The sequence below is a fragment of the Cherax quadricarinatus genome, chromosome 87 (assembly GCF_038502225.1).
Source record: "Cherax quadricarinatus isolate ZL_2023a chromosome 87, ASM3850222v1, whole genome shotgun sequence".
In the NCBI taxonomy this organism is placed as follows: Eukaryota; Metazoa; Arthropoda; class Malacostraca; order Decapoda; family Parastacidae; genus Cherax; species Cherax quadricarinatus.
This window is the reverse complement of record NC_091378.1, coordinates 491,748-515,330: the sequence shown is the minus strand read 5'-3', so window position 1 is coordinate 515,330 and position 23,583 is coordinate 491,748. Positions and strand designations below refer to the sequence as shown.

General features: G+C 39.9%; 2 protein-coding genes across 5 annotated transcripts in view; one reads left to right on the top strand and one right to left on the bottom strand.

The window, feature by feature from the left end:
* The window catches only part of LOC128703806 (uncharacterized), a 59,719-nt gene extending 44,867 nt beyond the window's left edge, over positions 1-14,852 (top strand). For all 4 annotated transcript variants that reach the window (XM_070103717.1, XM_070103714.1, XM_070103716.1 and 1 more), the window contains 2 exons: positions 2,980-3,114; positions 14,156-14,852. In XM_070103717.1, the coding sequence (XP_069959818.1) occupies positions 2,980-3,114; positions 14,156-14,362 (342 nt within the window). In that variant the 3' untranslated portion in view covers positions 14,363-14,852. The remainder of the gene's footprint in view (positions 1-2,979; positions 3,115-14,155) is intronic.
* The window catches only part of LOC128703807 (CLIP domain-containing serine protease B4), a gene marked incomplete at its 5' end in the record, with an annotated part of 33,716 nt that continues 13,562 nt past the window's right edge, over positions 3,430-23,583 (bottom strand). The window contains 2 exons of the mRNA XM_070103772.1: positions 3,430-16,234; positions 21,025-21,221. Of these exons, the coding sequence (XP_069959873.1) occupies positions 16,028-16,234; positions 21,025-21,221 (404 nt within the window). The remainder of the gene's footprint in view (positions 16,235-21,024; positions 21,222-23,583) is intronic.

The window sequence follows — 23,583 nt, the reverse complement described above, 5'->3', positions numbered from 1 at the left end:
TCTCCCATACACTAAGAAGAATCTTCAATAAAGGTAAGTGTTATGCTGTTAATGTTTCATTCATCATTTCCCATTGTATTGTTTATGTACTATATGTATATTTCATGTAAAAAATTTTTTTGTTTTAATACTTCTGAGTTTCAGGAACAGATTAATTGTATTTACATTATTTCTTATGGGGAAAATGGATTCGCGAATCGTAAATTTCGTTTATAGTAGCTCCTCCAGGAACGGATTAATTATGAAAAACGAGGGACCACTGTATATATAATCTCAGATGGAGTGATGTTCTGGAGAAGGGTACAGCCAGAGTGAAGTTGCTGCTTTCTGCCAGTCTTGTGGCATAAAAGCTTGTTTCACGCTGTCCTCGAAGTGGATCCAAGTGTGGTACTTTGACAATATTGGCCTTGTACATAACAGTAAGGCCACACACATCCCTCCTATGTTGAAGGCTCTGCTGAAATGACAGATTTATCCAGGATGGGTCCAGGCGAGAGATGAGACGTCTTGCTCTGTTCTCTACTCTGTCAAGCAGTCGCAGATGAGAGGGAGGGCAGGCAAACCAAGAAAGTGGAGCATACTCAAGGTGTGAGCGTACTTGTGTCTCGTACAGAATCTTGCAACCCCTACTGTCAAGCAGATGTGAGATACGGCGAAGTGCTGTAAGCTTCCTGGCTGCCTTGTTTGCAAGATTTACAACATGTTTCTTCATGGTTAGTTTGGAGTCAAATTTCACCCCAAGGATATCAACTTCTTCTCCAGGTGCCAACACCCTCCCATTCATCCTTACTACTGCACCAGCATTACCATCATGGTGCCTAGAGACGATCCTCATTTGCATTTTCTCAGGTGCAAATGTTACTTGCCATCTATTTCCCCAAGCTGATATAGCTCTCAGCTGGTGAGTGATGTAGCTTAGAGCAGCTGGCATTTCTTCTCTTGGATAAGTGAATGTCAGTGTACAGTCGTCTGCATATGCATGTGATTCTGGGATAAGATGAAGAAGGTCGTTGAAGTAGACATTCCATAACAATGGTCCCAGTATGCTTCCATGTGGAACACTTGCCCCAATAGGATGTCTTGCTGATTCCATTCCATTGAAAACTACACTTAGAGATCTACCATGAAGGTAATCACTGAGGAGACATAACGTAGAGCCTGCAATTCCCAGTGCTTGAAGTTTTGCTAAGAGGCCCTGGTTCCACACCCGGTCGAAAGCGCTAGCAATGTCCAGTGCTACCACACAGCTGACTTTGGATTCATCCAGTGACTGGTGCCACTTAGTGGAGAGGTTTAACAACAGATCAGCAGCAGAGTAACCTTTCCTGAAGCCATATTGACGATCACAAAAAACTCTGTCATTTGTCTTGAGATTATTGTCTCAAGGAGCGTGCCAGTGATTGACAGGAGTGACACTGGTCTGTAGTTGCTGATTTCTGCTCTGCTCTTCTTTTTGTGAACAGGGACTACATTTGCCTCTTTCCATAGAGGGCCATTTCCACTGTACTAGGCAGTGCTGAAAGATGCGAGTTAGAGTTGCTGCTAGCTGGTCTGCACATCTCAGCAATCTTGGGCTCAACTTGTCTGGGCCCACAGCCTTTTCTTGGTCAAGCGATTTAAGAAGGAAATGCACCTCCTCCTGCCTTATTGTCACCACTGACAGCCATTCTGATGCCATTCTCCTTGTACACTATCTACCTCTTTCTGTAGCTACTACTAAATAGTGATCCAACATATCTGTTGCTCCTATACAAACATGCAAATCCAGGAGTCTGCCCATTAACCTTTCATTTACTAATTCATAGTCTTTATTGCTATCATTGTGCCTTATATCATATCTTATATACGTACTTATTTATTCTCTTCTCTTTCTTAAAATAAGTAGAATATTACCAATTAACAAACCCCTTCTGTACACAATTGAGTTAAAGGCCTCCATTATAAGTTACTACTAGCAAATCAAATTTACTTACTACACCATCTATAACAGACTCTCCACTTTAGTATTCAATTCCCCCACAATAATTACTCTCACTTTTCTTAAAACTCTGTAAAGGTTTTTTTTCCACCCCACCCCCTCCCAAAATCTCTCCACTATACAACTCTTGCCCCTCCCCCCAGGTGCATAAATGCCTGCTATAACCCACGTCTCACATCCCTCTTTAATTCTAACCCACATAACTCTTGAAATTATTTATCTTATCCTCCTCTTTTTCTTTCTCATTTAACATTACTGCAAGCCTTCTTTAGCTCTGCTTCCCTCATGTACACCCAAATTACTCTCATTTACTCCTCATATTTAATATTCTTCCACCCCCTTTTAGCTTTATTTTGCCAGGTGGTAGGATATTCAACTCCTTTTCATTTTTCCTATCATTTGTAATGCACCAACACATTCAAACAACCCAACTTCAAAGTTTCCTTCTTCATCTTTTAATTCATATAAAAGAAAGGGTTACTAGCTCAGCATTGTAGCTTTACAGAGGAAAAAAATCTAACTAACTACTCCATGGAAATGGAAGGAAACACTACAAGGACAAAAACTATTAAAAAATTTGAAGGAAACTCAAATAAGTGTTTATACAGACATATACATGCTCAGTCACATGCATGTAGTATATAATGCATGTAAATTGAAGTAGCAAGATTTACCTGTCAATTTACATGTTTGTGAGAAAGAAAGAAATGAGACCATCAGTCCTGCTAGAGAGTAAAACAATTAACATGTTTCTCTTTCATACACCTATGGCAGGATTATAGTACCTATGTTCTCTAGCCTAATAACACATGCAAGGTGAAATAATTTTTCACTAGACATACATGCAGCTATTTTTAATATCTCTGATACCTGTATACTTGAAACAACTTTCTTTGCATTAAGAGTTAAAATTAGAACTTGAAATATAGTAATTAATTGTGTAAGAGATAACAGTGTGGTATATAATTTGTAAACTTGACACAATTTTATATTTTTTTTAGATTTGTGGGCAAACGTTTTCTCGGACAGAATATTACCGTGAACACAAAAGAATTCACACAGGAGAAAAACCATACGAGTGTGAGATATGCAAGAAAACCTTTAGTAGATCAAGCAACTTATACACTCATATGAGAGTAAGTAATATATCTGTGGATATTGTATACTTTGTGCTGCTGTTTTCTTTCTCTTTGTGGCATTAATATATCTTGCATACTTTTAATCATCTTACCTATTTTTTGTTTTTCATATAAGGAAAATATTCATTGATGTGATATAAGGAAGAGGAGGAGGTAAAGAAAGAATTGTAAGAAGGGTTTAGAAAGAAAAATCCTTCTTTAAGGCAGAATTCTTTATAAGGTGGAAGATTGCAGTTTTCTGTAATGTGTTGAGCCACACTGGCTGAGCTACCAACATCAAGGTAGGCAGTAATAAATAAATAAAACAAGTGCTACAGGGGGAATAACTTTAATAATAATGACAATTCTTTTTAACTCACAGCTCAGATGACCCTTCGAACTGCAACATCCCATACCTCCTTTGGAGTGTAGGCACTGTACACCTCAAGGACTCAAATACAGCTAACTGGTTTACCCTGAATCTCTCCATAAATGTTCCTTTGTTTACTTCCAAATATCTAAACACATTCATGTCCTTGTTTAGCTAGTGTAACTTGTGTCATTCTTTTCAGGTCACAACCTGGTATCTTGCCTCATTGTTTCTAATTGTGCAAATTGATGCCTAATTCAGGCCATATGCTCATGCCATCTCTATCACATATGAACCACTTTTAAGCTTATTTAACATCTCAATTTTCTTCAAAACCAAGACTTTCATGCTTGTGCTTCTTTGCACATCTAGGATCATTCACATTCCTTTAATCACTGTTTTGAACACTATGTTCTTAACCCCTTAACTGTCCAAATGTAGATCGTTTTATTTTTCCTGCCTCCAATTTTGGCATGATTCATCAGATGCCTGGTCAGTATAGAATGGGTCTTAACACTTGGTGTGTACAGTATTAAAAAAATCTGGGACCACTTATTACCTTGTGGGAGCACCAGTTCAATTGAGCACCAGCTAGAGCAAACAGTGTGGCAAACACCAGAGATTCACTGATGTCATGTCGTATTAGCACTCCCCTTTTAAGAGGAAAGCGATGTTGACTCCGAGTTTAGTAGCTTTGAGATGGAAGTGGCCATAAGTGGCTGAAGAAATATCAGAAACCTTGATAATAACACGTCCATCATTTGTGCAACATCCTTTCAATTTTGATACCACTGGTAGTGTCATCCTGCCAGAATGTCCTATAACCTATGCCCTAAGTAAAGAGAAACAAACCTGGAACGTGTGTAATATGTGTTCGACAGACTGGCTGGCTGATTGACTTTGGCTGTCTCTATCTCCATCTGTCTGTCTATCTGTCTCTATCTCTGTCTCACAGGTACACATAAATACAGTTATACATAGTGTAAATTACCTAGGATAACCCAAAATGTCCAGACAAAGTGCTATATTGTGCTTGTAGATATAAGGCATAATATATAATAAGCATGACTGGCAAGTAACACACATTTTCACTTGTTCAGGAATCAGATGTAATGATTCTGCATCGTGTGTAATACCTGTTCATGAGCAGTGCTCTGAGACAGAAAGAGAGACTAGCAGAAGAGACAGGAAGACAGATAAACAGAGACAGAGCTAGAAAAAGAGACAGACATGTTTATGCATAACAGTAAAAACAAATAAAGCCAAGGCAATGCACAATCATCAAATGTCACTCCACTGCTGCATTGTCAGCAGTGGAGTGACACTTGTTTTACATCATGCTTCAAGGAGTTTCATATATACTCCAGCATGTCTAAAACATTGCTAGGACCTATAAATACTTTGTATATATTTCTAGACAATAGTATGTGACCAAGGCAGGTGAAAATATTCACCTGTCAGTGTGCTTGTGACTATTTGAGTACTATTTCATTACCTAATATTAGTATCAGAAGACTGGCTATGAAATCAAAAGAACTACTACAAATTGTAATTTTTTTTTTTATTAGCACACTGGCCGATTCCCACCAAGGCAGGGTGGCCCAAAAAAGAAAAACTTTCACCATCATTCACTCCATCACTGTCTTGCCAGAAGGGTGCTTTACACTACAGTTTTTAAACTGCAACATTAACACCCCTCCTTCAGAGTGCAGGCACTGTACTTCCCATCTCCAGGACAGGACTCAAGTCCAGCCTGCCGGTTTCCCTGAATCCCTTCATAAATGTTACTTTGCTCACACTCCAACAGCACGTCAAGTATTAAAAACCACTTGTCTCCATTCACTCCTATCAAACACGCTCACGCATACCTGCTGGAAGTCCAAGCCCCTCGCACACAAAACCTCCTTTACCCCCTCCCTCCAACCTTTCCTAGGCCGACCCCTACCCCGCCTTCCTTCCACTACAGATTGATACACTCTTGAAGTCATTCTGTTTCGCTCCATTCTCTCTACATGTCTGAAACACCTCAGCAACCCTTCCTCAGCCCTCTGGACAACAGTTTTGGCAATCCCGCACCTCCTCCTAACTTCCAAACTACGAATTCTCTGCATTATATTCACACCACACATTGCCCTCAGACATGACATCTCCACTGCCTCCAGCCTTCTCCTCGCTGCAACATTCATCACCCATGCTTCACACCTATATAAGAATGTTGGTAAAACTATACTCTCATACATTCCCCTCTTTGCCTCCAAGGACAAAGTTCTTTGTCTCCACAGACTCCTAAATGCACCGCTCACCCTTTTCCCCTCATCAATTCTATGATTCACCTCATCTTTCATAGACCCATCCGCTGACATGTCCACTCTCAAATATCTGAATACATTCACCATCTCCATACTCTCTCCCTCCAATCTGATATCCAATCTTTCATCACCTAATCTTTTTATCCTCATAACTTTACTCTTTCCTGTATTCACTTTTAATTTTCTTCTTTTACATACCCTACCAAATTTCCCAAGATCACAGCGTCATCAGCAAAGAGCAACTGTGACAACTCCCACTTTGTGTGATTATCTTTTAACTCCACGCCTCTTGCCAAGACCCTCGCATTTACTTCTCTTACAACCCCATCTATAAATATACTGAATAACCATGGTGACATCACACATCCTTGTCTAAGGCCTACTTTTACTGAGAAATAATCTCCCTCTTTCCTACATACTCTAACTTGAGCCTCACTATCCTCGTAAAAACTCTTCACTGCTTTCAGTAACCTACCTCCTATACCATACACCTGCAACATCTGCCACATTGCCCCCCTATCCACCCTGTCATACGCCTTTTCCAAATCCATAAATGCCACAAAAACCTCTTTAGTCTTATCTAAATACTGTTCACTTATATGTTTCACTGTAAACACCTGGTCCACACACCCCTACCTTTCCTAAAGCCTCCTTGTTCATCTGCTATCCTATTCTCGGTCTTACTCTTAATTCTTTCAATAATAACTCTGCCATACACTTTACCAGGTATACTCAACAGACTTATCCCCCTATAATTTTTGCACTCTCTCTTGTCCCCTTTGCCTTTATACAAAGGAACTATGCATGCTCTCTGACAATCCGTAGGTACCTTACCCTCTTCCATACATTTATTAAATAATAGCACCAACCACTCCAAAACTATATTCCCACCTGCTTTTAACATTTCTATCTTTATCCCATCAATCCCGGCTGCCTTACCCCCCTTTCATTTTACCTACTGCCTCACGAACTTCCCCCACACTCACAACTGGCTCTTCCTCACTCCTACAAGATGTTATTCCTCCTTGCCCTATATGTACATGAAATCACAGCTTCCCTATCTTCATCATCATTTAACAATTCTTCAAAATATTCCCTCCATCTTCCCAATACCTCTAACTCTCCATTTAATAACTCTCCTCTTCTATTTTTAACTGACAAATCCATTTGTTCTCTAGGCTTCCTTAACTTGTTAATCTCACTCCAAAACTTTTTCTTATTTTCAACAAAATTTGTTGATAACATCTCACCCACTCTCTCATTTGCTCTCTTTTTACATTGCTTCACCACTCTCTTAACCTCTCTCTTTTTCTCCATATACTCTTCCCTCCTTGCATCACTTCTACTTTGTAAAAACTTCTCATATACTAACTTTTTTTCCCTTACTACTCTCTTTACATCATCATTCCACCAATCGCTCCTCTTCCCTCCCACACCCACTTTCCTGTAATTATCAGAACATAAAAATTATATAAATTAAAAAAAAATGAGGAAAAAATAAGGTATATCAGCAAAGTTTCTGCAAGCGGCAGGACTCCATGTTGCCGTCAGGTGAGCATCCAGTGCCAGCTTCGCGGTCTTATATCTCGGTAAGTACTGGCCCTAAATTTTTTTTTTTTTGCCGTATTACAAACAAAGTTGCCCTTTTTAATTTATTTTTTTATTTTTTTTTTTAAATATTCGAAGCACTGGCAGTGAGAACGTAGATCTACTTTTCGCAAGTTATCGGGTTAATTGTCCACTTTTTGATGAATATAATATAACCTATGTAATATGTCAAGATACTATCTTATTAATGAAAATAAGATACCAGATATATTAAGTAAATTTCCTAAATTTGCTTGCAGTAGGTGAGCTGTAGATATAAATCCAGATGTAATCCTGTAAACTCTTTTGGGGCCTAGTTCCTAGGCCTTTTGTGTATCCATATGCTCTTGCACTATTGTCCACAGGATGGACAATAAACTAGCCACTTTTGTGGCAAAATCTAAAATCTAATATCATTCCTCTTGGGTGCCATGATTACTATCCAGAGATGGGATAATGAAAAGATCAAAAATCAAGTCACTAACTCATGCCATGTATGGTATTGGATGCATACGCATAGAGAACTCGGGTATGGGAGATTGTGTAAAATAGGTGTCCCCTGTAAGACAATGGCTTTGCCCATAGGCTTACTGTGAGATGAAGGGGACAGAACCCACAGCATGCCACATTTTCTCCAAAATTTACTCCATGTTAAATTACATACTGCATATTCAACAAAAATGTGCAGCAATTTTTCAGCTGTGTTAATGCAAAAGTATTAATAGATCATGTGTTAATCAATAGTCTACTGTATTTATGTCTAATATTGTCTACTGAAATATTTTAAAGCAAGTATGTACATGTAATTTTATCAAGATAGCCAGATTTATTTAATACAACTACACTATGTCCTCTTCAAGGGGGGCTCCTTGGCGTGGTGAAGAGGCTCTTGGTCTGAGGAATTAGACCTGTCGGTCTCCTTCCTCAGACCGAACCTAATTACCCCCCAATCCCCCGTTCCCTATCCCATCCTCCCCTTTTTCCTTTCCTCCTCCTCCTCCCCACCCCTCCCTTTTGCCCTTCCTTTTTGGCCTTTGGTTTTTTTTTTCCCACAGGCACGCTAGTTCCTAGGTAGGGGAAAGGGTACCGGGGTCCATCCCATTCCGTTGAGGTTCTTGGCGGTGGCGTAGTTTGCTGTGGAATCTGGATTGCCTGGGGATGTCCCGATCCCTCTCCAGTATCCCGGTGGGTGGCTTTGGGTGTCTCTCGGGCGACGGGTGTATCTCTGGAAGCCACCTTTCGGATTCCGGGGGTGGTGGCCAAAGGAGGTATGCTTTGTGGCGGATTTCCGGCCGCCCTCTCTTTTGTCCACCAAGGTAGCTCGGCAGATGTGAGGTTGCTATCCCGGATTGCCGGTTTACTGGCATGATGGGTAGGGTATGGCACGGGTTCCATGCTGCATCTGCACTACTTGCGGTGCTGAGGTCCTCTTGGGCGCGGAGGGAAATTTCTGGCCATTTCATTCCTCCTAGGAACTATCCCTCCCTGGTCCCCCCTTTTTTTTTTATTCTTTTTTTTTTATTTTTTTCTTTTTTTTTTTCTTAAAAACAAAAAGAAAGAAGTAACCTAACCATGGCAACCCTAGTCCATGAACCTGCTACCCCCAGGCCCCTTCTTGATACCGCACCCTGTTCTGACCCCGCCTCGTCTTTGGACCACTCTTCGGACACTCCTCATGCCTCTGTACCTCTTGCCGGTGCTGTTTCCTCCCCCACTTCAGGTACTGAGGCCTCGACTGACTCCTTCGATTTATCTGACCTTCGCTCTCCTCTGACTATGCTTCCGGCCTCTCCCTCTACGGTGCAGCAATTTTCGAATCGTCGCCCCGTTCCACGTTGGACCAACTCTGGTCCCACGCCCAAACGCCAACGACAATTACCTGCTGATGATACTTCTCCACCTTCTCGTTCTTCTCAGAAAGGATCGACACGTCCTTCACTACCTTTCCACGCTCAGTTTCAGACTGCACAATGGACTAAATTCTTCACTTTATGACCGACTTCCTCTACTGCCTATCTTTCTGACCACAGTATTGGCAAGGCACTCCTACGCCATGTTGGTAAAGATATTTCTTTTCGTGCTCTTAAGAGCGGTACGCGCATCATCACTGTACAGAATGCTACCCAGGCTCATGAGCTTTCTCATCTTTCCCATATCGATACTGTTCCTGTCACTATTGAAAAACATCATTCCCTCAATTCTTGTAGTGGTACCGTCATTCTGCCCCATACCATAGTTCAACAAAATTTCCAGACATGTGGCACTGACATTCCTGAACAGCTGGAACTCCAAGATCTCCCAATCCTCAAGGTAGACACTTACGTTCTTCCTGCCCGCGGGCGGAGACGATACCCTAGCAATGTGGCTCGTTTAACTTTTGACTGCCGTGAACTCCCATCCTCAGTTTATGTAGCAGGACATCGGTTACAAGTTCGAAAGGTGATCCCTACACTGCATCAGTGTAGAAATTGCTGGCAATTTGGCCATCCAGCGAAATATTGCAGATCTATCGCCGAATGCCCAGTCTGTGGTGCCGATGACCATTCTAATACAGTGGACTCCCACATAACGATATTAATCCGTTCCTGAGAGCTCATTGTTATGCGAAATTATCGTTATGCGAATGAATTTTCCCCCATAAGAAATAATGGAAATCAAATTAATCAGTGCAAGACACCCCAAAGTATGAAAAAAAAAATTTTTACCACATGAAATATTAATTTTAATACACACAAACTGAAAAAGACATGCACAGTTACATGACACTTACCATTATTGAAGATCTGGTGATGATTGATGGGATGGGAGGAGGAGAGAGTCTTAGTGTTTAGAAGGGGAATCCCCTTCCATTAAGACTTGAGGTGTCAAGTCCTTTTCTGGGGTTACTTCCCTTCTTCTTTTAATGCCACCAGGACCAGCTTCAGAGTCACTGGACTTCTGTCGCACGACATATCTGTCCAAAGAGGCCTGTACCTCCAGTTCCTTTATGACTTTCCTAAAGTGGTTCACAACATTGTCAGTGTAATAGTCACCAGCACGGCTTGCAATAGCTGTGTTAGGGTGATTGTCATCAAAAAAGGTTTGCACTTTAAGCCACATTCCACATATTTCCTAAATCTTTGAAGTAGGCAACTTCTTCAATTTCTCTCTCCCCTCCTCCGAAGCAGTTTCCTCAGGTCTGGCCTCATGCTGATGAAGATGATCTAGCAGCTCATCAGTGGTTAGTTCTTCATTGTCCTCCTCCACCAACTCTTCCACATCCTCCCCACTAACCTCCAACCCCAAGGACTTCCCCAATGCCACAATTGATTCCTCAACTGGCATAGGATTCCCAGGGTTAGCCTCAAACCCTTCAAAATCCCTTTGGTCTACACATTCTGGCCACAGTTTCTTCCAAGCAGAGTTCAAGGTCCTCTTAGTCACTCCCTCCCAAGCCTTACCTATAAGGTTTACACAATTGAGGATATTAAAGTGCTCTCTCCAAAACTCTCTTAGAGTCAATTGAGTTTCTGAGGTCACTACAAAGCACCTTTCAAACAGAGCTTTTGTGTACAGTTTTTTGAAGTTTGCAATAACCTGCTGGTCCATGGGCTGCAGGAGAGGAGTGTTATTAGGGGGCAAAAACTTCACCTTAATGAAGCTCATGTCCCCATAAAGTCGCTCTGCCACGTCTGTAGGATGACCAGGGGCATTGTCTAACACCAGGAGGCACTTAAGGTCTAATTTCTTTTCAGTTAGGTAATTTTTCACATTGGGGGCAAATGCTTGGTGTAACCAGTCATAGAAAAAGTCCCTAGTGACCCATGCCTTACTGTTTGCCCTCCACAGCACACACAAATTAGCCTTGAGGATATTCTTTTGCCTGAATGCTCTGGGAGTTTCTGAGTGATACACTAATAAAGGCTTCACTTTGCAATCACCACTAGCATTGGCACACATCAACAGAGTAAGCCTGTCTTTCATAGGCTTATGTCCTGGGAATGCCTTTTCCTCCTGAGTAATGTAGGTCCTGCTTGGCATTTTCTAACAAAACAGGCCTGTTTCATCACAATTAAACACTTGTTCAGGTTTCAGTCCTTCACTATGTACTCCTTGAATTCCTGCACATATTTTTCAGCTGCTTTGTGGTCCTAACTGGCAGCCTCACCATGCCTTATCACACTATGTATGCCACTACGCTTCTTAAATCTCTCAAACCAACCTTTGCTGGCCTTAAATTCACTCACATCACTAGTTGCAGGCATTTTTTTAATTAAATCCTCATGCAACTTCCTAGCCTTTTCACTTATGATCACTTGAGAGATGCTATCTCCTGCTATCTGTTTTTCATTTATCCACACCAATAAGAGTCTCTCAACATCTTCCATCACTTGCGATCTCTGTTTCGAAAACACAATTGAACCTTTGGCAAGAACAGCTTCATTGATTGCCGTTTTCTTCGACACAATAGTAGCGATGGTTGATTGGGGTTTACTATACAACCTAGCCAGCTCGGAGACACGCACTCCACTTTCATACTTAGCAATGATCTCTTTCTTCATCTCTATAGTAATTCTCGCCCTTATTCCTGTAGGGTTGGCACTAGAAGCTTTCTTGGGGCCCATGGTCACTTATTTTGCAGATAAAATCACCAAAAACACTGTAATAATACGAAATGTTCCGATTGTATGCTTGGATGTTACCGCGGAGGCTGGCTGGTAAACAATGCCACCGGTGGAACATGTGAGGCTGGCTCAGGCCGCACATTAGACGCGTCTCGGACGAATAGCGTTGAGCGGGTTTTTTAGCGGTATGCGAGGCAAAATCTTAGCGATAAAATGTATCGGTATGCAGATTTAACGTTATGTGATGCCAACGGTATGCGGGGGTCCACTGTACGTTTCATTACAGTTTCTCTCCAGCATGCGGTCGACCATGTTTCCAATTGGGCCACCACACATGGGTTTAAATATTCCAGCACTAAAACCCACCAAATTACTTTCACTAGACGCTCTGTCATCTCCGATCATCCTTTGTACCTCTATGGCTCCCGTATCCCTGAACGTGATACAGTCAAGTTTCTGGGCCTCTTTGACCGTAGGTTATCCTGGAAACCTCGCATTACCTCTCTGAAGGCAACTTGTCACAGCCGGCTGAACCTTCTTAAAACCCTTGCTCATCTTTCATTGGGAGTTGATCGTCGAACCCTCCTTCGCCTACATTCCACCCTCATTTTATCGAAACTTGATTATGGTGACCAGATCTATTCAGCGGCATCTCCTGCTACTCTCTCTAGCCTTAACCCCATTCATCACCAAGGATTACTTTTATGCCTTGGTGCTTTTCGCTCTTCCCCTGTCGAGAGCCTCTATGCAGAAGCGAACGTTCCATCCTTATCCGATCACCGTGATGCCCATAGTCTTCGCTACTATGTACGCTCTCATGATCTCCTCAATCCTTCCATTTATAGAATGGTCACTGATATTAGTAGACATTCTTTATTTGTTCGCCGCCCCTGTTTACTCCGTCCCTTCCCTCTTCGCCTTCATTCGCTCTTGTCTTCTCTTCAGTTACCACCTTTCTATGTTCATGTAGCATCTCACTTTTCCCTACCCCCCTGGGAAGTTCCAGCTGTTCGAGTCTGTTCTTTTTCTCTCCCTTGCTCGAAAGCCCAACTGTCTACGGTCGCTTCCTGCTCTCTTTTTCTTGACCACTTCCACTCTCATTCTCATGCCATTGCTGTGTACACAGATGGCTCTAAGTCTTCTGATGGCGTAGGATTCATAGCAGTGTTTCCGGACAGCGTCGTACGAGGGCATTTACTATCTTCGGCTAGTATTTTTACTGCTGAATTGTATGCCATCCTTGCAGCACTTATCCGTATTGCATCTATGCCTGTGTCATCATTTGTGGTTGTTTCAGACTCCCTTAGCACTTTACAGGCTATACAGAAATTTGATACACCTCACCCCTTAGTCCTCCGTATCCAACTTTGGCTACGCCGCATCTTTACCAAGCATAAAGATATTGTTTTTTGTTGGGTCCCTGGTCATGTAGACGTACAGGGCAATGAACAGGCAGACACTGCTGCGCGGTCAGCAGTACATGACCTACCAGTTTCATATAGAGGTATTCCATGTACGGACTATTTTGCTGCAATATCTTCCCACCTTCACACCCGTTGGCAACAACGTTGGTCTACTATGCTCGGTAACAAACTTCAATCTATTAAACCGAGTATAGGTTACTGGCCGTCTTCTTATCACCAGTGTCGAGGTTGGGAGACTACTCTCCCGTCTTCGCATTGGCCATACTCGTCTTACTCATGGATATCTCATGGAGAGGCGCCCTGCTCCTCTCTGTGAGAATTGCCAGGCTCCATTATCAGTCAGCCACATTCTGTTGGACTGCCCACTTTATCAACGAGCACGCAGAATTTACCTCCGTCGTCGTCTTCGCTCCGCTGCTCTCTCTTTACCTTCCCTTCTCGCTGATGGACCCACCTTTCATCCGGACTCTCTCATTGACTTTTTGACAACAACTGAATTACTTCACAAATTCTGATACCTTCAGCCCTTTCTACTTCAATCTCTTGCTACCCTCTACCCCCGTACTATCCCCTGCCCCGCTGTTTTCTGTAACCTACTGATCATCCCTCCTCCCTTCTGCCACCCAATACCCTCGCTTCCTTCCCTACCCTGCAGTGCTGTATAGCCCTTGTGGCTTAGCGCTTCTTTTTTATTATAATAATAACTACACTATGTATTTTATCTTATCTAGCAATAATTCTAATTCTCATATATTTTTCCTGCAGATCCACAACAATGAGGAGCAGCGTCATATTTGTAATGTTTGTATGAAGTCATTTGCTCGAGCTGATAAGTTGAAAGACCATATGATTCGCCATTTACAAATAAAACGATATGGTTGTCGCCTGTGTCCAAAGGCTTACAATGAAAAAAGAGATTTAACTAAACACCTGGAAAAAGTACACAGTGGTCATAATAGTCTTGATACCTGACAAGTTTTAAAAAGTAGGCAGTTCATATGTAACTATTTCTTATATGATGTGCATAAAGTCTTAAGTCGAATCAGTCTCAATAATTTATATTTTGTATTAAAAGAAATCATTAGAATAATTTACAAGTGCTGTAGTAGCTGAGCTGTTGTGATGCACATTATGAATTTTAAAATGGCAGATACAGCTTTGTATACTCTATATAAAGAAATCTCTATATAATAAAAAAAAAAATCTTTCATTCTTATAATTTATATTGGTGCCGGTATTTACATAATGACATCCACATTATTATCATAACTAAACACTAAACCCATAAGGGCCATACAGCACTGCAATGACAGCCATAAGCCAACTGTATTCAGGCAGAATCTACTTGCCTGAAGGTTTTCTCATTTTTCTAATTAAAATATACCATAATTTAAATGTATTAACTTTACCAAGTCTTGACATTTCTGATTGGTTTAGCACTTAATTATAATAACTGACATTTCTGAAATTTTTATTTTTTAACACACCAATTATCTCCTACAAAAGTAGTGACACCCCAAAAAGAGGATTATTATTATAATCAAAAAGAAGCGCTAAGCCACAAGGACTATACAGCGCTGCCCCAAAAAGAGGAAATGCATTCACCATCATTAATTCACTCAGTCCTACCAGAAGCTTCTTGACATTACAGTTCAGATGACTCTCCAACCTGTGACCTCACGACCCCTTAATGCAATGTATGTACTCTTATACATTTGCTTTTTTTTTTCTTTTTACAAACTGCCTGTATTTCACTAATGCAGGGTGACCTAAAAAGAAAAGTGGAAGTTTTTCTTTTTAGTAATTTTTATGGGAAAAGGGGTTACTAACCCCCTGCTCCCAACATTTTAGTCTCCTCTTATGACACGCATAAATGTATAACAGTATATTGATACCAATGCTCTTATATAGGTGTGAAGCACGGGTTGTGAATGTTGCAGCAAGGAGAGACTGGAAGTAGTAGAGATGTTCTGAGGGCAATGTGTGGTGTAAATATTATACGGAGAATTGTAGCTTGGAGATCAGGAAGTGCAGTGTTACTAAAGTACTATCTAGAGAGCTGAGGAAGGTTTGTTGAGGTAGACATTTAGACAGGATGGAGAAAAATAGAATGACTTGGAGGGTGTATAAATCTGCAGTGGAGAGAAGGCAGGGTAGGGGTCGCCCCAGGGTTGGAGAAGGAGGTAAAGGCAGTTTGTGTACGAGGGACCTGAACATCCAGCAGGTGCAATGTGAGTTAAATAGGAGTGGAGGCAAATGTTTTTTGGGACTTGATGAGATGATGGAAAAAGGTTAGCCAGACTTGAGTCCTGGAGATGGTAAGTACAATTCCCACACTGTAAAGGAGGGGTTTGAGATATTTGCTGTTTGGAGGGACATCTGAACTGTTGTATCTGCATGCCTCTGGCAAAACAGTGATAGTGCGAATGATAGTTTAAGTGTTTCTTTTTCGGGTCCCCCTACCTTGGTGAGAGATGGCCAGTGAGTTAACAAAAAAAAAAAATGGCTTTAACACCTATTCATAACTAGTTTTTTACATATTATTATAATCAGAGCAACACTAAAATTTTTTTCTTTTGCAATATTTTAATATTTGGGGTAATATTTTTACATCATTGATTTTCCTAGTACTGAACCCTAAGGTCTCATATTATTTTCAACCCAGTTCCTGTACTGAGAAACAGAGGTATAAATACCAGGCACATTCATTTGACCACAGAGTACTGGGCCATATGATACCACACCAATCTGCAGATATGGTGGACCTATGGGACCAGACATAATCAGAGGGCCACCCGAGTCTCCACTACAAGAATCCTGGCCACTACGTCCTCCTGCACACAGCTATAAGTGAGAGAAAATTATACATGTGTGTTTAAGAAATATACATTAGACATACATAAACATACATATATTATTGATTAGCAGTTTTCTGTGGATGAATATGACATAAATCATACTTAACCTAAACAGGTTGGTGTTATGAGGTGAAGCTTGCTTTCTTTCTTGTTTAAAGTTAGAAATTCGAAAGATACATTAATAGCTTCATTCAACACATCAAATACATTAAGAGATAAACAAGTGATGTGCAGGAAAAATTTCATAGCTGCCAAATCCACTAAACAATTGCAAAAAAGTAAATATGGCATAGCAGACAAAGGCCAACACCAACAACTTGAAGACAATTTCTTTGGTTTGTTAAAAACAGGAAATGGTATGAAAATTGGAAAAATGGAGTCACTTGAGCCATAAAACAAAAATAAAAAGTTAAACAAGTACTAAGCTCAAGTTAAAAGCAAATCATAGAAAAGATAAATCTGTGACCAATTAAAACTACAAGACTGCTGTATGACCTTTGTGTGTTTAGCACTTAAGTTTTTATTATTATTATGCTCAAAACAATCAAAAAAAAAAGGAAAGTTTTATGGCAGAATCTGAGATCACACAAAAGGAATTAAAAACAAAAATTTAAATAAAAACCAGACTATAGAATTCCAAAAAGTGGACTCTTGTAAATTAAAGATAAATGAGCTATGCAAATGCACAGCAAGACACTGTTAAGCCAAGGAAATGGAGCTATCTTCCCTATCCTTAGATAATATGTACATGACTGCCTCCAATTTCCCTGAAGATTTATGACCCCCTATGGGTTTAGCACTTCCCCTTAAATAAAATCAAATATGCAAATGAAGTTGGCCAAATAAAATGAGAAAGTGATAAAATATTCATGTGCTTAGCTGAAGGAAAAAGTCCACCTAGCTAACAAGTAGTGAGGACAACTGTAAATATACCTAAGCTATTGTAACTGTTATTGTACTGTTTTCAGCTGTATTAAACAAATTAAAAACAAAAGTGACAGTAGATACAGTACAACAAAATAGTGAGGTCACAACATATTTAGATGATTAAAATATTAATGGTATATGTGCCTGGAAAATTGCAAAGGTTAGTGGATGAGTTTGAGAATGTGTGTAAAGGTAGAAAGTTGAAAGTGAACATAGAAAAGAGTAAGGTGATGAGGGTATCAAATGATTTAGATAAAGAAAAATTGGATATCAAATTGGGGAGGAGGAGTATGGAAGAAGTGAATGTTTTCAGATACTTGGGAGTTGACATGTCGGCGGATGGATTTATGAAGGATGAGGTTAATCATAGAATTGATGAGGGAAAAAAGGTGAGTGGTGCGTTGAGGTATATGTGGAGTCAAAAAACGTTATCTATGGAGGCAAAGAAGGGAATGTATGAAAGTATAGTAGTACCAACACTCTTATATGGATGTGAAGCTTGGGTGGTAAATGCAGCAGCGAGGAGACGGTTGGAGGCAGTGGAGATGTCCTGTCTAAGGGCAATGTGTGGTGTAAATATTATGCAGAAAATTTGGAGTGTGGAAATTAGGAGAAGGTGTGGAGTTAATAAAAGCATTAGTCAGAGGGCAGAAGAGGGGTTGTTGAGGTGGTTTGGTCATTTAGAGAGAATGGATCAAAGTAGAATGACATGGAAAGCATATAAATCTATAGGGGAAGGAAAGAGGGGTAGGGGTCGTCCTCGAAAGGGTTGGAAAGAAGGGGTAAAGGAGGTTTTGTGGGCGAGGGGCTTGGACTTCCAGCAAGCGTGCATGAGCGTGTTAGATAGGAGTGAATGGAGACGAATGATACTTGGGACCTGACGATCTGTTGGAGTGTGAGCAGGGTAATATTTAGTGAAGGGATTCAGGGAAACCGGTTATTTTCTTATATAGTCGGACTTGAGTCCTGGAAATGGGAAGTACAATGCCTGCACTTTAAAGGAGGGGTTTGGGATATTGGCAGTTTGGAGGGATATGTTGTGTATCTTTATACGTATATGCTTCTAAATTGTTGTGTTCTGAGCACCTCTGCAAAAACAGTGATAATGTGTGAGTGTGGTGAAAGTGTTGAATGATGATGAAAGTATTTTCTTTTTGGGGATTTTCTTTCTTTTTTGGGTCACCCTGCTTCGGTGGGAGACGGCCGACTTGTTGAAAAAAAAAATATGTGCCTGGGGATCTACTGCACCAAATCACCTAAATACCACTAATAACCCAACAAAAAGCTGATATGCAAACTATTACCCATTCCAATGCCAGTCAACACACTCCCCCATTCATTAATCCTTCTTTGGCATCTCCCATGTCCGACTCAGCCTATGCAAAACTCAGTGTGCATAAAAGGCCCTAGGATCTGGCATTAATTGCTTGAAGTATCAAAAGGTCCCCTATCTGCCAATCAATTCAACACTATTGTTAAAAAAGCACCTCATCTTCCTAACATAACTGAAACAGTAATATGCTATGTCAAAACCAGCTAATCCAATTCTATCCCTATTTTTCCAATCTTCCTTCAATTCCCATAGATAACAGGTAACACATCTTGTCCCACTGTGACCACCATTGTTTTGTTTTATTACATGCAAGCTACATCATTTGTACCGAATAAAGAAATACAAATTGTATTGTATTGAACGAGAGGTTTTAAAACGACAGAAGTGATATAAAAAAAAGGAGGACAAAATATATAAACAAGATTAATAGAGTGGTTACAGTGTAAAAGAAAAGCCAATGAGAGTGTGTGAGGTTTTATCAGCAAATTTTGCTGAAAATAAGACAAAGTTTTAGGGTGAGACAAGTAGGCTGAGACAGCCTAGAAGAAATGTTATACTGTAGTTATAAACAAAAGAGGGGAGTTATTAGATGAGGGCGATGGTACTGGGGAGATATAAGGAATATTCTGAGTTGTTGAATGTTGAAGAGAGAGAGGAAGTTACTGAAGACAAATGTTTAAAGCAGGTGGTGATATAGATTTGGAATCATTTGTGTATTTGTTCAATATGTGCATGAAAGGGGTAAAGATACCAAGGAATTGACAAAGGGCATGTATAGTTTCTTTTATATAAGATAAAAAAAAAGGATAAGATAGAATTATTGGGAAATAAGCCTGTTAATTATACTGGGTAAAGTGTATGGAAGTTATTATTAAAATAATTAAAGGTGAGAGAGTAGGACTGCAGATGAACAACATTTAGGGAAGGGCAGGGGATGTGTAGACCAAGTGTTTTCATCAAAACATACAAGCTAGGAGTACTTAGATAAGGATACAAAATGCTTCATTTAATTTATGGATTTAGGAAAGGTACACAACAGGGTGGATAAGGAAGAGTTCTTATGCACAGTGATGCTCAGGTTAGAGTATGTAGGAGGAAGGGAGACTATTTTCCCAGTGAAAATCAGCCTTGGACAGGAATGCATTATGTCACCATACTTGTTGATATATTTATAGATGTGTTTGTAAAAGAAATGAATGCAAAGAGGTGTGTTATTAAAAGATGTTGGACCTGATACAAAGAAATCGTAATGACATGATTGCAAACAAACCTGGGCCATCACGATGACGGCTTTGAGGGGACTTGAGCTAGAGTTCATTATGGCTATGCTGGTGTGAGATTCATCTGTAAAAACTTGCATTTGTGGTCACAGTGGTGCCTACACCTTCCTATGGTGTATAAATATGTCTAGTTGGATGAATCTTATTGTAGCCAGCTGGCCCAGTGACTAACGTGTCGGTCTGGAGTTTTACAACTCACTCAACATTCAATCCCTGCCCGTACCGTGGTTTGTTTGAATTGTGTCATTACAATTTCTTGAGACAAAGTGGGAATTATCACAGTTGTTCTTTGATGATGGTTCTTTTGGGGGATTCTGAAGACAAGTTGCAAAGACTGGTGGACAAATTTGGGAGGGTATAAAAGAAGAAAACTATAAGTGAACTTAAAAGACAAGGAGAAAGGTGGTGAGGATAACTAAACGTCTAGGCAGTGGTAGACTGAATACATGTATCAGACTGGAGGTAGGAAGTATAAAGTTGATCTACTTTAATATTTGGGAGAAGGCTAGAGACAGTGGAGATGTCACATTTGAGAATGACGTGTGGTGTAAATATCATGCAGAGAATTCAGTGTGTAGAAATTAAAAGTATTATTCAGAGAGATGAGGAGGGAATGTTTGAAGGTGGCTTGGGCATATAGAGATGATGGAAGGATAGGATGACAAAAGTGTATTAGAGGTAAAGGTCATCCCGGGAATGGTATAAGGGACGAGGTAAAGGCGGCTTTGAATTTTAGGGGCCTGAACATTCAGCAGGCTTGTGTGAACATGCTAGAAATGAATTCAGACAAATGTTTATTTTTAATGGATGTACTGTTGAAGTGTCAGCAATGTATTTATGAAGTGATTCAGTAAAACTGGTTAGACGTACTCAAGTCCTGAAAGTGGGAAGGGCAGCACCTGTACTCTGAAAGTGTTACGGGCATGCTTTAATTCTCTGAGTCACCCTGCTTTCATAAGATATGGCCAATGAGATTTAAAGAATTAAACCCTCAAGGGTCATTCACCTCCTGGGAAAATGAGAGGCAATCAAGTTCAATCCAAGGAGAGGGAAGTCCAATTCCTTGGATCAGGAACCCCTCAGACATCAAGAAACCTCCCTTGAGGGGATGAATTTATACAGTGCATGTAGCCTATTACTTACAGTATATACAGTATTCAAAAAATTTATACACAATTAAACATGCCTAACATTATAATTAAAAAATAGACAAAATGTTATTACTGTACTATTTACCTGTTCATCACTAAGTTCTCCTTTGTAGGTAGCATTACACAGTTCTTTATCAACAATGGGCAACCCGACATGAAGCATCCTATTACTAGCAGTCCCCTTCTCAGTGATACCCCAGCCAGCTGCCCAAGCACCTTGTCGAACACTTATTCTCTGAATATTAAGGCCTTGAGGTGGTAGACATATGGCCCTAACATTTCCTGCAGAAAATCAATTCTGAATTACACTTAATTCTAACAATAATAATTGGTTGTATATTCTATGATAACTTATTAATAACATAAGGAAAATATCTTTAAAGGCTAATGACAAAATATGACTACTGTAATCAGACAGCCCTATAGGGTGCCTTGAAGTGTTTGCCTGATTTTTTTTTTTTCCTTCTAACAAGGTTTATAACATGACAACAATTCATACAACTATTGGCATGTAGCATCCAGCAGGCTTGACATGCTATTGGAGTGTGAGCTAGGTAACATTTCTGAAGGGATTCAGGGGGGTCCTGGTAATGGTAAAGACAGTGCCTGCACTTTGAAGGATGGGTGGAGGATGTTGCAATTCGAGTCATTCGGCCTTTAGGGTCTGCACATTTCTCCCAAAATAGCTACTGAGTAATAACAAATGCATTTCCTATTCCAAGACACTATACAGAGAGTCCTCTAATTAACATACTAACAGGTGTGAGGGGGGTGCACAATATTGCCAGTTGTCCATAGACTCCGAATTATGAAATTAATTTTTCATGTCTGTAACAAACCGATAAAGTTCTGAATCAGCGGACTTAGGATACAGGTATTGTAACCTGTAAAACAGTGCAGTATGGTACTATACAGGTACAGTACTGTATTATAAATACAGTACAACATAATACTGTACAGTAATTTTATTGTATGTACTTTACAGTGATTTTATTTATCTTTTTGTGATAGAGAGAGAACTTATAAACTGTTTCTTAAGACCATATTCAAACAAACTTTATAAAGTGGAGTACAGTAAATTATATAATTGCAGTGTTTGACATTTGTAACTGATTTATAGAAACCCCTTGTTATGAAGAGCATTTCAGGCAACTCTAAAACTAAATTATGATTACAATAAGACCCCTGTATCCACAGGTCCAGTATCCGCGGGTCCGGTATCCACGGTTTCAGTTATCTGCAGTTTACCATGGCCAAAAAATAACCCTTAATTTTGCAAAAGTAGTGATGGTGGAAGTTCTTCAAAGCCTAAGAGAAGCTGTGAAGTGCTTTCCGTCAGTAAAAAAATGATAATTATCCACTTATTGTGCATAATTTATCAATTAAACTTTATGATAGGTATATACGGAGTTAGCTACTATCAGCAGCAGGACCATGGAATGTATCCCCCCCTGGATACAGTGGTCCTACTGTACGTAGCTGCTAAGATATTGCAGGTATTTGGTAATTCAATAAAAAAGTATAATTAGTTATATATTAAGGGTGAAGCTAGATACATGAGATGAAAGAATGATAAACAAGAATAGGAACATTAAAGGTTGAAAGAAATGTTCAGTATAACAAATTGTTGTTAGAATCACATCAAGGAAAAGTGTTTTTTAACAATTGCTTTGCTGGCAGATATAGAGACTCAAGTTTTCTGGGAAAGAGTTCCAGATTTTAGGTCTTCTTATTAACATTGAGTTTTTGTAAAGATTAAGCAGGATGCTGGGTATATCATAAAGATTTGTGTGTCTAGTATTATGCTTATGAGTTCTGTTGCAACCATTAAGAAAGAAACGGGTCCTGGATGTGGACACTCTGGCCAGTGAAGCATAATTGTCAGAAAACAACCAGACTCTTGCTATGGACAAAATCCAGAATTGGACTTTTCTATTTTTGCCCAATAATGTCAACATTTATCTGGCTAATTTTTTTTTTTGTCCATAATTTCTAAAATCCATTAAATCTTTCAGGGTCAAGACCCCTGATCTCAAACTTGCTCTCAGGGTTGAAGAATTAACCCTTTGAGGGTTTTGGTCGTACTAGTACGTTTTACGCGTAGGGGTTTTTGACGTACTAGTACTCATAAATTCTAGCGGCCTCAAATCTAGTGGGAGAAAGCTGGTAGGCCTTCATATGAAAGAATGGGTCTATGTGGTCAGTGTGCACAGTCTAAAAAAAATCCTGCAGCACACAGTGCATAATGAGAAAAAAAAAACTTTGACCATTTTTTTTTAATAAATCAGCGACTTTGCAGTGTATTTTCGTATGGTATTTATTGTTGTATTCTAGTTTTCTTGGTCTCATTTTATAGAATGGAAGACATATTAAAGAAATTGAGATGATTTTGACTGGTTTTACAATGAAAGGTGCCTTGAAATTGAGCTCAAAGTAGCAGAAATGTTCGATTTTTACCAAACTTCAAAAGTAAACAAATCGTGCCAAGCGTGCAATACACGTCAACTGATGAGTCTAATATTCTTATACAAGTGCACCAATAATATTTATACCATTTTTTACACTAATGCAGTAGTCTGCATAACAGTAAATCTTATATTTTTTGTGAGAATAAAAATTCAAAGTGGAAAGCAAAAGAATATAA